Source organism: Podarcis raffonei, chromosome 2 (genome assembly GCF_027172205.1).
Source record: "Podarcis raffonei isolate rPodRaf1 chromosome 2, rPodRaf1.pri, whole genome shotgun sequence".
Lineage (NCBI taxonomy): Eukaryota > Metazoa > Chordata > Lepidosauria > Squamata > Lacertidae > Podarcis > Podarcis raffonei.
Genome location: NC_070603.1, coordinates 125822239 through 125839529, shown reverse-complemented (window position 1 = coordinate 125839529; position 17291 = coordinate 125822239). Strand labels below are relative to the sequence as shown.

The window sequence follows — 17291 nt, the reverse complement described above, 5'->3', positions numbered from 1 at the left end:
CACCTTTAATATTCACCTTTTTCAGTGTCACACATATTTTTATCTTGTGATGTTCAAATGAAGAGAAGTATAACAATTTAATAAATAATTCCCAGTTGCAGCTGAGCTAGGATATCCAGAAGCCCTTGGCCACCCAGCAGTCAGGCTCCAGCTGCTTTCCTTCTGCATCTCCAGCTCTCTCCATTCAAGAATGCAAGGCTGAGAGATGGAGGTCCCACCCCAAGAACATTCTCCAACTGAGCACTCCTTCAACCGACCACAAGCACCAAGCCTTGTCACTAGACTTATATATGGGTCTCCTAAAATGGTCACTATGCACCTCCTAAGGCCAAAGGGACTGTGCAGGTGATGAATAATGATCTAGAGGTCGAAGGGGACAAAATGTGGCCCAAGGGGTGGAGGATTATAGTGCAGCGGATGAAGAACTTCATGATGAATTTAGGACCCTGATGAATATTGGCCAGGTTCATGGAACATAGAGCAGCTCCCTTTCCTGTGAGAAACCACTTTTTATAAAACGTAAAACCCACAGTTCAACCGTATTCTAAGATAATACTGCTTCATTAACAATAATTAAGGGTTATAAAAGGCTGATGATGCATGACCATTATTTTACATTATTTCATTTGCTTTTCCTAAAAATTTGGAATATATGGAGGACAGGAGAGATTGTACAAGATGTTAAAATAAGAGCAGGTGCTAACTGATGTGTGTAATATTCCTTTGTTCTCTTCCTAGAAAACAAATAGGATTTTCTCCCAACCCCACCCCATCGAAAGAAGACAATGGAGAAGGCAATCAGAATTCTGGTGGGCCATGTCCATCGGGAATAACGAAGAAACCATTTAAATACTTGGAGTGTGAAAACATAAACAATTTGAAAGTATGGAGTGTGGAAGGAGCTTCAGTCAGAGTGGACACCTTAGAATTCATCAACGGACTCACACAGGGGAGAAACCATTTAAATGTATGGAGTGTGGAAAGACCTTCAGTAAGAGTGGACACCTTAGAGTTCATCAACGGAGTCACAAGGGGGAGAAACAATTTAAATGCATGGAATGTGGAAAGAGCTTCACTGAGAGTGGAAAACTTAGAATTCATCAACGGACTCACACTTGGGAGAAACCATTTCAATGCATGGAGTGTGGAAAGAGCTTCACTCATAGTGGAGGACTAAAACTACATGAACGGACTCACACGGGGGAGAAACCATTTAAATGCATGGAGTGTGGAAAGAGCTTCACTGAGAGTGGAAAACTTAGAATTCATCAACGGACTCACACTTGGGAGAAACCATTTCAATGCATGGAGTGTGGAAAGAGCTTCAGTCAAAGTGGACACCTTAGAATTCATCAACGGACTCACACAGGGGAGAAACCATTTAATTGCATGGAGTGTGGAAAGAGTTTCACTGACAGTGGAGGACTAAAACTACATGAACGGACTCACACGGGGGAGAAACCATTTCAATGCATGGAGTGTGGAAACAGCTTCAGTCAGAGTGGACACCTTAGAATTCATCAACGGACTCACACAGGGGAGAAACCATTTCAATGCATGGAGTGTGGAAAGAGCTTCAGTCAAAGTGGACACCTTAGAATTCATCAACGGAGTCACACGGGGGAGAAACCATTTCAATGCATGGAGTGTGGAAACAGCTTCAGTCAGAGTGGACACCTTAGAATTCATCAACGGACTCACACTTGGGAGAAACCATTTCAATGCATGGAGTGTGGAAAGAGCTTCACTCATAGTGGAGGACTAAAACTACATGAACGGACTCACACGGGGGAGAAACCATTTAAATGCATGGAGTGTGGAAAGAGCTTCAGTCAAAATGGAAACCTTAGAATTCATCAACGGACTCACACTTGGGAGAAACCATTTCAATGCATGGAGTGTGGAAAGAGCTTCAGTCAAAGTGGAAACCTTAGAATTCATCAACGGAGTCACACGGGGGAGAAACCATTTAATTGCATGGAGTGTGGAAAGAGTTTCACTGACAGTGGAGCACTAAAACTACATGAACGGACTCACACGGGGGAGAAACCATTTCAATGCATGGAGTGTGGAAAGAGCTTCAGTCAAAGTGGAAAACTTAGAATTCATCAACGGAGTCACACGGGGGAGAAACCATTTAAATGCATGGAATGTGGAAAGAGCTTCACTGAGAGTGGAAAACTTAGAATTCATCAACGGACTCACACTTGGGAGAAACCATTTAATTGCATGGAGTGTGGAAAGAGTTTCACTGACAGTGGAGCACTAAAACTACATGAACGGACTCACACGGGGGAGAAACCATTTCAATGCATGGAGTGTGGAAAGAGCTTCCGTCAAAGTGGACACCTTATAATTCATCAACGGAGTCACACGGGGGAGAAACCATTTAAATGCATGGAATGTGGAAAGAGCTTCACTGAGAGTGGAAAACTTAGAATTCATCAACGGACTCACACGGGGGAGAAACCATTTAAGTGCATGGAATGTGGAAAGAGCTTCACTACTAGTGGAAACCTTAGAATTCATCAACAGAGTCACACAGGGGAGAAACCATTTCATAGAATCATAGAATCATAGAGTTGGAAGAGACCACAAGGGCCATCGAGTCCAACCCCCTGCCAAGCAGGAAACACCATCTGAGCACTCCTGACATATGGTTGTCAAGCCTCTGCTTAAAGACCTCCAAAGAAGGAGACTCCACCACACTCCTTGGCAGCAAATTCCACTGTCGAACAGCTCTTACTGTCAGGAAGTTCTTCCTAATGTTTAGGTGGAATCTTCTTTCTTGTCGTTTGGATCCATTGCTCCGTGTCCGCTTCTCTGGAGCAGCAGAAAACAACCTTTCTCCCTCCTCTATGTGACGTCCTTTTATATATTTGAACATGGCTATCATATCACCCCTTAACCTCCTCTTCTCCAGGCTAAACATACCCAGCTCCCTTAGCCGTTCCTCATAAGGCATCGTTTCCAGGCCTTTGACCATTTTGGTTGCCCTCCTCTGGACCCGTTCCAGTTTGTCAGTGTCCTTCTTGAACTGTGGTGCCCAGAACTGGACACAGCACTCCAGGTGAGGTCTGACCAGAGCAGAATACAGTGGCACTATTACTTCCCTTGATCTAGATGCTATACTCCTATTGATGCAGCCCAGAATTGCATTGGCTTTTTTAGCTGCCGCGTCACACTGTTGGCTCATGTCAAGTTTGTGGTCAACCAAGACTCCTAGATCCTTTTTACATGTACTGCTCTCAAGCCAGGTGTCACCCATCTTGTATTTGTGCCTCTCATTTTTTTTGCCCAAGTGCAATACTTTACATTTCTCCCTGTTAAAGTTCATCTTGTTTGTTTTGGCCCAGTTCTCTAATCTGTCAAGGTCGTTTTGAAGTGTGATCCTGTCCTCTGGGGTGTTAGCCACCCCTCCCAGTTTGGCATCATCTGCAAATTTGATCAGGATGCCCTTGAGTCCATCATCCAAGTCGTTGATAAAGATGTTGAATATGACCGGGCCCAAGACAGAACCCTGTGGCACCCCACTAGTCACTCTTCTCCAGGATGAAGAGGAACCATTGATGAGCACCCTTTGGGTTCAGGCAGTCAGCCAGTTACAAATCCACTGAGTGGTTGCATAGTCAAGACCGCATTTTACCAGCTTCTTTACAAGAATATCATGGGGCACCTTGTCAAATGCCTTGCTGAAATCAAGGTAGGCTACATCCACTGCGTTCCCTTCATCTACCAGGCTTGTAATTCTGTCAAAAAATGAGATCAGGTTAGTCTGACATGACTTATTTTTCAGAAATCCATGCTGACTATTGGTGATCACAGCATTCCTTTCATGCTCCACAGTGCTGATTTTATGTTTGATATATTTTGACGAAGCCAGCCATCACAATGGCGCTTGTTTAGCATAAAATAAAGACACCGAGAGCCAGCAATATTTCCATGGACGGAGGGCAGCTCATTCAGACTTCTTCTCCTCTCCGGTCACTTTTTATTATCCTTTGTTCTCCCCAGCCGCATGGCTGCATTCCAATGTCTCACGTTACCTCATCCGGTCAAGGTTTTATTGCACCCATGCCATATAAGGTCATTACATTCCAATACCTTGTAAAGCTCAGAGTGCTGGTCACGAGGTCCGGAGGTACCCTGCAGTATTTACAAACCTCTGCCATGGCTTTATGACTCCCACAATATTTCACACGCCTGTCTGAGTGGAGCGTGAGAAAGGAAGACTGTCTTATCTCTCTTCCGTTGTGAGACTGTGAAACTGCTGTCACTTTTATGTCGTTCTGTTTTGTTCTTGGAGCTGATGAGAACGGATGCCATTATGCATATGTATGTAAATATTATGTAAATAAATAGTAGTTTAGAACGACGATGCTTCTTTCTTTTGCTGAGTTAAGCCAGAAGGCTAGTGTGCATCAATCAAGTTGGTTTATGTCGCTGGAGCGCCCTGGAGAAGAAGGGGATGCCTTTTCCAGAGCTATGCTCACAGGAGGACGCTCGGAGATCCCGGGGGGGCGGGCTGCAGGTAGCCCAGAGCGTTTTCCAACAAAGGCTTCCCTTCACCCGCCTTCCAATCCGGTTACGACGATAGTCCTCTCCAGATCGAGACCTTCGTACTCAGTGGCTGATTCAATCAGCAGGTTATCTTGTCTCCTTCTTCCAGAGCATGTCTGTTTTTAAAGTCCAAATTCATATCTATCTTAAAAAACAGAGGAACCGCCGCTCATGGTGACTACGTTGGAGAGTTACCGATAAGTGCAGTGCCATGCACTCAGCGTCCCCTGCCCCGCATCTTAGAGGGAAGCGACAGGTATTGGACGATCTGCGAGTGAGAACTCACCCCCTCGACCGGGGGGGGGGGGCTTCCAAGGATAATAACTCTCTAATCCTCCTTAATTATCTGCATGTCCACTATCATGGGATCTGCTGTTTGCCATGGCGGCTCCAGACTGGAAGTGCTATTGTTTATATTTTACAAATAAATTGTGTCGCAACACCTCCTCGTTCTTAGCTATGTGAAGAGGGAAGTGTTCGTATGAAACATTATCTCGGGGGGGGCAGATCTGTTTAGCGGCATAACCAGGAAGGACTGGCCTCCTAGCTGCACATCTTGCATGAGGAGGGAAGGTGGCAGAGCAGAGAGTGGGCAGTGCCAGACAGACCTCGATGCAATGGGGAGGTGGCCTAAGTGTGTGTTAAATGCTTCACTGGAAGCTCGCATCACATTATCCCCAAGATAACACACTTAGGGGAGAAACCCTGTGGATGTCTATAGTGTGCGTCTGGCAGGTCCCAGACTTAAGGGTCAACTTTCTACAAATCCACAAGCTGCCTGGAGGCAGGAGCCACCTCTGAGCATTGAGGCAGCCAAGAGGAAGCTTCCTTTGAAGGTCATAGGGGCACATGGACCTGGCGTGGCCAGTTTTCAGGGCTCTTTCCAGGAACGGCTGAACCCATCATTCACAAGTGAGGCCTGGTCTGCTCTGAAAGGGGTGGGGAAGGGAGGGAGAGGCCCAAAGTCTCTGCCTCCTCCACACCCCCTGGGGTTTAGCCTGTATCTGGACTGCACCACTTCAACCTGCAAGGAAGACCCTCTTTTCTGGGACACATTGATTCCACCACTTGGGGAAGCAGACCAAGTCAGGGGGGAGGAGATGTCCAGCCAGGACCCTCCTCCCTTGGGAGGAGTGCACTGGGGAGCAGTCCATCCTGCCAGCTGCCTCCCCTGCAGTCTGAGGTGGGACAGATCCTGCCCAGCCATAGATCCACCACTCGGGAGGACCAGGACCGAGAATTTGGGTGCAACTTGCGCTATTGATGCTCCCCTGAGATTTCCTATAACAGGAACAGCAGCTCCGCTGGGGCACGTCCTTGCATAACAAAATGAGTAACAAAATGAATTTCAACAGGGACAAATGTCAGGTCCTGCACTTAGGCAGGAAGACCCACCTGCACAAATAGAGGATGGGGGACACCTGGCTGACTAGCAGTACATGCGAGAAGGATCCAGGGGTCTTGGTGGACCACTAGCTTAACCTGAGTCCGCAGGGTGATGCAGCAACAAAGAAAGATTATTCTAGGCTGTAGGGTAGGACTCGAACCAAGGGCTTCAAGTTGCAAGAAAGGCGATTCTGACGAAACCTTTGCCAGCAAGAGCTGTTTGGCAGGGGAAGAGACTCCCAGGAGAGGGGGTGATGCTCTGGCTCTGTCTTCAAAGGGGCAGTGGCGAGAAGGGGGGAGCCCTGGATCTGGAGATGGCCAGCCCATGGAGAGGAGGGGCGGCGGAAGAGCTCTTTGCTACGAAGGGGGAAAACCTTTGCATTTCAATCTTGCCTTTGAACCAAAGCTGTCCTGTGAGCAGCTCACACAAAATAAGCGGATCTATATATATATATATATATAATGGCAAGGGATAACAGCATTTAGGGGGGGTCGTAGGTTACTGCTCCGAGTCCCAAAAGGGCGTAGCAACTCCGGTCTACTTTGCAGGGCTGGTGTAACGGGGACCCCCTGCGCCCCGTCCCTGCCTCCCCCCGTAGGGAAATGGGGGTGAAACTGACCGGACCCCCCCTCTCCAGGCAAGGGATTAAAAGAGATGAAGGGGGGGTGTCCCCTTCCTGCCCCGGAGGACTTTTTCCCAGTTTGGGGGGGGGGTCTCATTCCCTGCCGCCTCCGGGGATCGAACCCGGGACCTTCGCAGGAGAGAAACAGGAAAACGGAGCTGGTTGGGAAGGAGGAGAATTTGTGTCTTCTGGGAGGGAGGGGCCACTCATTCCTCCCCCCCCCGGTCAGTGAGCTCCGCTTCCTAGAGAGGCAGGGAGGGGGGCAAGGGGGAGGGGAGGGGCCTGATCCACCTTCCCGGAAGAGGAGAAGCTCTGCAGAGGAGGAGGGAAAAGAGGTGCGAAATATATCTATATATGGGGGGAGGAGGGGCTTTTCCTCCCCCTGAATCTGCAAACAGGGCAGCTGGGAAGGGGGGGCAGGATTTGGGGGGGAGAAAGGAAAGTGGGGGATCCCTCCCCCTCCCCCCTCCCTTCTGGGGATCCGGCGAGCGGGGGAGGGGCTGGTTTAGGAGAAAGGAGCCCCTCCCCCCGAGGGGGCGCCTCCTTGGAGACCCCCAGCGCTTTGTCTTGCGGGGAAGGAAATGGGAATAGCAGAGCGAGCAGGGGAGGGGGGAGAGGAGATGCTCAGCCCCCCCCGGAAGGACAAGGGAGGCCCCCCCCCAGGGCTGGGACTTGAACCCAGGTCCCAGTTCCGGCTTCCCCCTGGCATGACTCCGCGTAGACCAGGGAGAGATCCCTCAGCAGGAGCCCCGATCCCCCCCCCTCTCCTCCACTGAAGCTCGGTCCTTGCCCTGCCTTAGGTCCCAGGTCAGGAGCTGCAGGGGGCGCTGGGGGCTGTTAGAGCGAGTCCAAGCATGGGGGTGTTACGGAAAGGGGGGGGCATGTCTTCTTCACCTTCTTCTTCGCTACAATATATCCATTTATTCCCAATTGTCAATGTCAAAAGGGACTAAAATCTATAAAATCCATAGAAAATCAACGTGCCAATTTGCTCAATTTCTCTAGGACTCCATCACACCTCCCCTGCCCTCCATAATCCCTCAAGCAAGGTGTCAAGACCCTAATCCTGTCAAATCACTCTGCCAAGCCTTTCCTCCGGGCAATGCCAGGTGGCAGACTATGCATACATGGACCATTGTCTTCCCATCACCGGCACTCAGGAAGCACTTATCTGCGCATATCTCCAGCTCTGCATATTCCCCCCTCCCTCCTCCATATGTTAATCCGGTGTAACCCAACCTCTCCTTAATGTATTCATGATGTAATCTGTGTAACCCAACCTTTCCTTAATGTATTCATGATGTAACTGGGATGTGTTTTGCACTGTATTCTGGGACATGGGGGGAGTTTCAAAAGTTCATGTCACCCCTTTCTCGCTGTTCAATCTTGCCTTGAACCTGTTGCACAATAAACTTGGATCTTCTGCAGTTTGCTCCTGTCCGGCTGAGCTCATTTTCTTCCGCAGGGACCCACGGACTTAGTCCGATGATCTGGGTGGCAGAGTAGCCCCGCACCCAGATTTTAGCCGTAACAGTTGGCGCCCAACGTGGGGCATGCGGTTCTCCCGCGTTGCTGACCGGGGGCCCCGAAATCTTCAGCCGGCACCGGGCCATTTTGCCTGGGAAGATCCTTTGGACCCTCGGCCATCCTCCGGGCGGTAATCAAAAGCCCCAGGAGTTCAGCTGGGGAGCAAAGAGGGATCCAGCCGGCTTATTCATTGATCCCGGGATCATCATAGAAGACACGTGAGTATAAGGAAAAGGAAAAAAACCCAGTGCACTGGTGGGAAGGGGGTGGAATCTCCTGGCAACTGAATTCTCTGCCCTCCTCTCTATCGCTCCTTCTCGCCTGTCTCTTGGTCCAATTGGTGAGAGAGACCGTGGACTGCTGCTCGACCCAAAAGGGGGGTTCTGAGCTCTATCTCTTTCTCCTCTCAAACCCTCCAGTCAGCCGCACCAATTGAGAGTCCGAGAGTAAGACGGAGAGACCCGGCTTGGAAAGACAGCCGACTCCCCGCAACGGGCATCCCAGTTGAAAGCAAGGGGCTGGAGTTCTTCTTCCGAACTTCCCGAGCGCCCTTACGGAGGGGGCAGGAAGGGGTCTTGCTTTCTGTCTCAATCCCAGCCGCACTGGTCGGTGCCACGTAACACGTGTATCGTGCGTGAGCCCGCTTCCAAAAGCAAGGGGGATTTTCGGTTCAAAACTCTATCCAGGGATCACCCAATCTGGCACCGCACGGCGCGGGCGTTCAGTAGGGCCCCTTTTCCTGAGATTGTGACGATAGGTAGGAGGTTGCCAGGAGGGATAGCCCATGAGGAATTGGGCGGGATCGGCAGAGTGGAAAAGGACCCCAGGTTATTAAATAGGAAATAGGAAAGGAATAGAAAAAGGAACCGAGTGGGTGAAGCTCGTTAAATTGTTAGGAAGTTGCCAAGCAACAAGGAAAAGAAAAAACCCTAAATAGCCCCCTGTACAAGTTACCCAGATCCAAATCAACCCCTCTCTTTCTCCCTTCTCTATCCCAGAAAAAAAAAACAACAACAAAAAAGCAACAACAACAACGCATGCATATATAAAGGGGTACCCAGTCAACTAAGCATTGTGAGCCCTGCCAGTTTGGTTAACTGGTGGTGTTTGAAGAGGCAAGGAGGCTCTTAAAACCATGTGGGACCTTCCTACTAATTTCACTTAATGAAGCCAAAGGAAGCGGCCCAACTCCTTGCAATAACCAACTAAAGGATGAGAATATATATGTTTACATGTTGTCTGTTATGTGTGTTGTCTGTTAATACATATATGAGAATATATATGTTTACATGTTGTCTGTTATGCGTGTTGTGTGTTAATACATATATGAGAATATGAGAATATGTATGTTTACATGTTGTCTGTTATGTGTGTTCCTTCTGTCTCTGACAGACTGCCTTTCTTAAGTGTGCATAGTTTAAACTGCAAGCTTGCTTCAAAATTTTAAATCTAAGGAAGGCATGCTGGACCTTATCAGTCCTAAATAAGACAAATTGAGAGTGAAGGGTGCAAATGTTTACCCCACCTCTTGCTTTGCCACAACTTTTGAGATTGTGAGTCTACAGTCTATTTTGGAATGTGAAGTTAACCTAATGTTTCTGCTGCAAAAGCGTAGTTGAGCACAACTGCTCTCTCAAGCTAAAATGCAGTGTCTGTATTTCATTAAGCACATGCCTATGAAAATAGGTGTTCTTTCTAAGAAAATTGTTAATAAAAGGTAGAAGCTTCGATAGACAACAATTGTCTATCTATAGAGTCCAGTCCTGATATCAGTCTCTAAGATCAGCCAGGGTTTCCTGGCTTCTTATTGGAAAATGCCTCTCCCACTTGTTTCAGTCTCTTTCAGGTCCCCCCCCCCTTTCTTACTTCCGTGCCGAGTGAATTTACTCCCGAGTAAGCTTCCTTCAGAAAGGGGGGGGCACATTCTTTGCTAAAGGTACCCTGCATCTCACTTTCCTATGTGTAGTTATTAAAATAATAGTAGTAATAATAATAATAATCTAAATTAGGCTTACTACTCCTCTGCAAGTTCAGGAAAAATTGTTCACTTTTGTATTCCCTTTAAATCAAATCTATGGCTGTTTTAATTATGCTTAATAAAAGATCCTCTCCCTATCTTAGAAAAACTGTTCACTTCAATCTTCCTTTAAATATCATTTCACTAGGAACTTGCATTCTTTAGTCTAAGGAAGTAAACTCTCACTCAGGCTGGCTTCAGGATCTGCTAGAGGGGTTCTGTATGGGGCTGGGTACTTTTGTTTTCCTCTTCCTTGGTGCATGATGGGAGCATTGATTGTGCTCTCTTCCCCAGTGGTGCCTGTGTGCATGGGTGTGTGTGTGTCTCTTTGGTAGCGCAGGTCTTGCTGTGGGGTCTTGCTGTGAACCCTATGTTTTGGAGGGTTGGACTGGATGACCCCGGGGTCCCTTGCAGCTCTCCCGGTTTGTGGCTGTGTGGAGGGACATGTGTCCGCGGGCATTGGAGGGTAATTCTTAAATTCTGGTGTGGTGATGGAGTTGAAATTCAGCCTAGCTTTGCTCTTTAGTTTTAAAAAGTGAGAGGTGAAGCTGTGATGTTTTGAAGCACAACTGGTAATATCAAGCATTTGAGTGATTACGGTGTTTATCATTTTGTCTACTATTTAAAAATCAGACTTCAAAGTCAATTCAAAGTTTAAGCACATACAAATACATATGGGCCTTGACCAATCCTGTAAATAAAGGGCAGGAAAAAATTTTGTCTGCAAATGGTAAGGCTGAAATGACTTAGAATGTTAAAATCCTATGAATTCTGACTCTCTGGCCATTTTTCCCATATATAAGGGCGTGGCATTGTTCCGCGAATGATCACACAAAATGATAGCCCTTTCCTGTAAATAAAGGAAGCACTCCCTTGCTTGGGCTGCAGGAAACATGATCCCTTAGAAAATTTCTAGCTTTGGTAAATGCTTGAATTGCGGAGTTTCTTGTTTTGTTTTAAATCTAACCCTATTTTTAAAAATCTACTCCTTATCCTTCATTTCCTTTATTCAAATGGTAATTTAGCCAAAAGATTCAACATTTTCAATAGTATAAAAGGTTTGCTGAGACATGAACTCTGCACATGCACAGAGGCTAGATCAGCTAAAAAAAAAAAGGAAAAGAAAAAGAGAGAGAGAGGAAGGAGGGGGAACTGTAGGGGGGGAGAGGAGGTTTGGAGAGCTTGGGCTGCAGGGAGAAACTTATCCAAATTTCCTTATGTAAAACTTGGAACCATTGAGGGAAATCACGCTTAATGTACCCTTAAGTACTGGACCATCAAAGTCAAGAGGTTGCCAAGTTTCAAATCTTAACATGCCAAATTCTTTTCACAGGTAAATATCAAAGCATTACCCCCTCAATGGGATTTAAATCACAGACTTTGTGTGCATTTTAGGAACAGCATTTCCTGACAGGCTTCTCACATGAAATAATTTTCCCTTTTAACAGGACATGTGAACCCCGATAACAAAGTGTTTGTCCCTTCTTTTCTCCCACAGCAACTTTCTTTCTGTTCTGTGAAACAAGTCTGAATCCCTGCTATATTAGTGACTTCCATCTCTTTGTGGCTTTGACACTTTTAAGTTACAAATAATCTGTTTTCATTTATTTAATCCGTTTTTCCATGATGTCTATGAAATTAATCGAAGCACAAGCAAACATTATTTGTGGAATGGTATTTGTTTACCTTTTGCCTGAGCATTTCTTATTGATTCTGTCATTTTGGCTATTTCAAGGTACTTGCAGAACTTTAAATTGTCATTCATTTTTTCTTGGTAGTAAGTCATTTCCCAGTATTTTGCTATTAACATCCTAGCCGATATTGTCACATCAAGAAACACTCTTTTATTTTCATTGTTACTTCAGGTTTCTTAAAATTGTGTGTCTTAGCATTTATTTATTTTTGGTTCCTCATAGGTCATTGTGTGTGTGTGTGTGTGTGTGTGTGTGTTATTATTATTTTAACCTTGTATTTTTTACAGTTCTCTTTTTTAAGTTCCCAAAACCCTGCCCCCTACAGGATATCACTTCTACAAATGTGTTACTACAGATCCAATGAAAAGCTTCGCCACCACAAGACCTGCAGCAACAACAACAGACACCAAAGTTTTCAAAGTGGCCACAGCAATTCCTTTCAAAGGGGGGTGGAGTAGAATTGTAAGGACATCTTCCCACTTTTGAACCTCAAGACTGTGCTCCAGGATTCAAAAGATACATACATAAAATATCACAATTGTCTCAAGATATGCAACTGATACTTAATTAGTTTGTTTTGTATTATGTGTTATTATGTAGGAATGTTGAAATGCGTCTGACAGTGTGTTATTTCCACAAATGGGGGGGGGGCTATTTTTGTGGCTATTTTTGTGTGTAATTGTTTTTATGTTTAATGTCTTATTCCTTACAACCCAGTGGAGGATTCTCATACATTTTATGCTTTTAACAGACCAGGCTATTATGTAGTCCAATGTTTAGAACTAGATAAATTTATAACCACATTTAGTTGTTTCACCTGGCACTCTGCCAACTTCCCTACCCATTTTAAAATGTGCTAAAAACTCGCTTAACCAAAGAGAAGCTGATAAGATACATGAAAGTGCATATGCTTTGGTTTAGCAGGAATAATCCCTTATAGAGTTAAATTGACTTATTTGGACAAATGCCCTCTAAGAATGGTTTTGTTTTAACAGATTGGTTTGAGAAGTTGGGAACCATGGGGCAAGATAAATTCAAATTGGACTCATTTTGAATTGGGCAAGTGTATCCAGGCTGCAATTAGCTTTTGGTCCTTAAAGTGCAAGTGAGCAACTTCCCATGACTGCAAGACCAGAGCCTATAATAATAAAATCCCATAGAATGGCCAAGGCAAGGACATTTCCCTCATGACGTGCCCAAACCTGTGCCAGCTGGGGTGAGTGCCAGGCAACATGGTTAATATGAAAGCCCTAAGTGGATTCACCAGGGATTGCCACTACTGTGACACCAGGCCGGTGTGAGACCACAGAAGAGCTACCTTCGCACCTGAGAACACAAAAACGGTGGAGCTAAAAAAAAAAAAAACCAAACTGCATTTTTTTCGGTCAGTAGCGGACCTTCCTGCTAAATGTAAAGCATAGACCACTATTGAACAAAATACAACAGGTGTTCTTTTATGTGATATCCTATATCCAGCTGTCTGCACTACTATACTTGCAAATGACCTTAAGAGGCATGGCTTGCAAGTCCCCTTCAGGTTTGCACAAACCCACACATCTAGTACGGTGGATACCAAGTTATTAGTGCATATCTATATAACATACACGTACATTATTGTATTGGTCCGTGTTGCTCCCTCCTTTGCTGCCCTGCTCAACCCACCTCCTTTTCCATTAAAGCCTATTCCCACTCACAGGGCACCCCTACCTTCACCGAGATTTAGGGTGCGGAGAAAAGATTTGCAAGTTCTTACAGAACTTTAATGCAAATCTATCTCCGAATGGGGGACTGTTACGGAAAGGGGGGGGCATGTCTTCTTCACCTTCTTCTTCGCTACAATATATCCATTTATTCCCAATTGTCAATGTCAAAAGGGACTAAAATCTATAAAATCCATAGAAAATCAACGTGCCAATTTGCTCAATTTCTCTAGGACTCCATCACACCTCCCCTGCCCTCCATAATCCCTCAAGCAAGGTGTCAAGACCCTAATCCTGTCAAATCACTCTGCCAAGCCTTTCCTCCGGGCAATGCCAGGTGGCAGACTATGCATACATGGACCATTGTCTTCCCATCACCTGCACTCAGGAAGCGCTTATCTGCGCATATCTCCAGCTCTGCATATTCCCCCCTCCCTCCTCCATATGTTAATCCGGTGTAACCCAACCTCTCCTTAATGTATTCATGATGTAATCTGTGTAACCCAACCTTTCCTTAATGTATTCATGATGTAACTGGGATGTGTTTTGCACTGTATTCTGGGACATGGGGGGAGTTTCAAAAGTTCATGTCACCCCTTTCTCGCTGTTCAATCTTGCCTTGAACCTGTTGCGCAATAAACTTGGATCTTCTGCAGTTTGCTCCTGTCCGGCTGAGCTCATTTTCTTCCGCAGGGACCCACGGACTTAGTCCGATGAGCTGGGTGGCAGAGTAGCCCCGCACCCAGATTTTAGCCGTAACAGGGGGAAAGAGGAAAGGGAGGAAGCCCCCTTTATTGTTCCCCCCCTTGAGGCTTCTCTCTGGCAACTCCAGTCTCTCCCACATGCCTGTGTTTCTGTGCAGAAGCATCTAAAGGGCTGCCACCCAGAGACACCTGGGCCCAGCTCCTTCTCACCTGGTGTCCATTATTCCCACTATATCAGATCTCTTAACTCTGTGGGATTCAAGATTGCTATGGAAATGGGTGGGGTTCCCGTGTTCCCCCCTCAAGAGCCTGCCTTATTATTATTATTACAGTGGTACCTCGGGTTACATACGCTTCAGGTTACAGACTCCGCTCACCCAGGATGAGAACAGACATTGTGCTCCGGCGGCACGGCGGCAGCAGGAGGCCCCATTAGCTAAAGTGGGGCTTCAGGTTAAGAACACTTTCAGGTTAAGAATGGACCACGAGAACGAAGTAAGTACTTAACCCGAGGTACCACTGTACTGCAGTTTCAATTATTGTTATTTTTATTTATTTATTTAATCTATTAGTTGCTTTCTCTTGCCCAAAGGGCAGCCCAAAGGGACTTACAACCAGTTGTTGTTGTTGTTATGTTCCACGGTGACACTCCAGGGCCTTCTTTGTCATGTTTCCTGTATTTTGGGGGAAGAGAGAAGGCTGTTCTCGGGGCCTGCTCCACCATGAGGGAAACTGAGGCAGCCCCCTCAGGCAACAGATGCAGGGAGGGGCAAGGAGGGGAGGGCGCTGAGTCCCATTTGGCCAGCCCTGAATAAACCCTCTATCCTCTCGTCCAGTGGAAGGTGCTGTCCCATTGCCAGTGTCCCAGAAACAATGCAGCCGCCTTGGGAAGTCAATGGTGCAGGATGATTTGGGAATGTGTGCAGTTGGTGGGACTGTATCAGGAAGATGTTGGAGATCACGGAGAAAGGAGAAATGAAAGCGTTTTCAGAGGAGGGGGAAGATGGAGAAAGTGTGTCCCCCCAGATAAGACTCCCATACTCCCTGGCCATAGGCCATCCTTGCTTGGGCAGGTGGTACTTTGAGTCCAACCACATCTGGAGGGCCAGAGGTGCCTCAACTCAGCATAGAAGGTTCCTCTAGGGCTCAGTGCTACTTGCAAGTTGGTGGAACTGGATCTTTAAGGGTTCTTGAGATATTTCTTCAGGGATTATGATTGGTATCCAGACCCTAACACTATAAATCCAAGGTGTCCACACTGAGCAGTTTATCAACCCTGCTGGCCGCTGGGGAAGACCTTCTGAAGGAAATGGTTTGCCCCCAAAGTGAATTCCTTCCTTCCTCCGCTGCTGCTGCTGCCCACACTAAAGGAATGTCTGGATGAAATCCCAGGGATGTCTGGCTCCTATGTCCAGTTGATATTCTAGAAAAAAGTGTGGCTAAGATTCTGAGTCACAATCATGGCAGAGAAATACAGCCAGGGAATCTGAAACTGATTTGAAGATTGGTTTCTTCTATTCAGGTGGACACACTGCTGGTTTCATCTTCTTTCTTTTCTTTCTCACAATGGGTATTATTCACCTTTAATATTCACCTTTTTCAGTGTCACACATATTTTTATCTTGTGATCTTCAAATTAAGAGAAGTATAAGAATTTAATAAATAATTCCCAGTTGCAGCTGAGCTAGAATATCCAGAAGCCCTTGGCCACCCAGGGCAAAGGAGGAAGAACAGTGAGAGAGGCCTGGACAGGGAATCTCCGCTAAGATAAGCCAGTGTCAGGAGGCAGGTGCGAGACCTGGCGGCATATAATTATTATAAATCATAATGGGGGTGGGTGTCTCAATCTGGCCTTCCCAGCAGTCAGGCTCCAGCTGCTTTCCTTCATTTAGAAAACATCAACAGACACACACGGGCGAGAAACCATTCAAATGCATGGAATGTGTAAAGAGCTTCAGTCGGAGGGGAAGCCTTAGAATCCATCAACGGATTTACACAGGGGAGAAACCATTTAAATGTTTGAAGTGTGGAAAGAGTTTCAGTACGAATAGAAGACTGAATATTCATCATAAAACTCACACTGGGAAAAAACCATTTGAATGTATGCTGTGTGATAAGAGCTTCACTGTTAGTAGAACACTTAGAATCCATAATTGAACTCACACAGGGGAAAAACCATATAAATGTATGGATTGTGTAAAGAGATTCAGTCACAGTGAAACACTAAGAAAACATCAATGGACTCACACAGGGGAGAAACCTTTTAAGTGCATGGAGTGTGGAAAGAGCTTCAGTCAGAGTGGAAACCTGAATGTACATCACCAAATTCACACTGGGGAGAAACCATTTAAATGCACCGAGTGCGGAAAGAGCTTCAATCACAGTGGAACACTTAGACAACATCAATGGACTCACACAGGGGAGAAACCATTTAAATGTAAGGAGTGTGGAAAGGGCTTCACCAATGTTGGAAATGTTAGAAGACATCAACAGACTCATCGGGGACAAGCAAATAATTGTATGGAGTGTGGAAAGAGCTTCAATAGAAGTGGAAACCTTAGCAAACATCAGCGAACTGAAAAAGGGAAAACCACTTACGTATATGGAGTGTACGTAGAGCTTCATTCCTGATGTTCTTAGAAAACATCAATGGACTCGCAAGGAGGAAAAGCTTTAAGAGTTGAAACCCTACAATCCACAAACAGAAAATCATAAATGGATTGAATGGAAGGAGTGTGGGAAGTGTTTCAATTGCTTTATATATAGATAATTTTATTAATACAGTGGTACTTCGGGTTACATATGCTTCAGGTTACATACGCTTCAGGTTAAAGACTCCACTAACCCAGAAATAGTGCTTCAGGCTAAGAACTTTGATTCAGGATGAGAAAAGAAATTGTGCTCTGGCGGCGCGGCGGCAGCAGGAGGCCCCATTAGCTAAACTGGTTTCAGGTTAAGAACGGACCTCCGGAACGAAATAAGTACTTAACCTGAGGTACCACTGTGTATAATTTTATTTACAAATTGCTTCCCGGATCACTTCCCGGTTGTTGGCGTTTGAAAGCCGCAAACGTCCAACT

At 46.1% G+C, this 17291-nt stretch overlaps 1 protein-coding gene across 6 annotated transcripts in view; it reads left to right on the top strand.

Moving 5' to 3' along the window:
* LOC128409526 (zinc finger protein 208-like) overlaps positions 1-16941 on the top strand; it is a 125267-nt gene extending 108326 nt beyond the window's left edge. For 3 of the 6 annotated variants that reach the window (XM_053380052.1, XM_053380050.1, XM_053380051.1), the window contains exon 3: positions 913-2884. In XM_053380052.1, the coding sequence (XP_053236027.1) occupies positions 913-2580 (1668 nt within the window). In that variant the 3' untranslated portion in view covers positions 2581-2884. Of the gene's footprint in view, positions 1-912; positions 2886-16366 lie in introns of those variants that run through there. The other 3 variants (XM_053380054.1, XM_053380053.1, XM_053380049.1) reach the window with 3 other exon arrangements.
* The last annotated feature ends 350 nt before the right edge of the window (positions 16942-17291 follow it).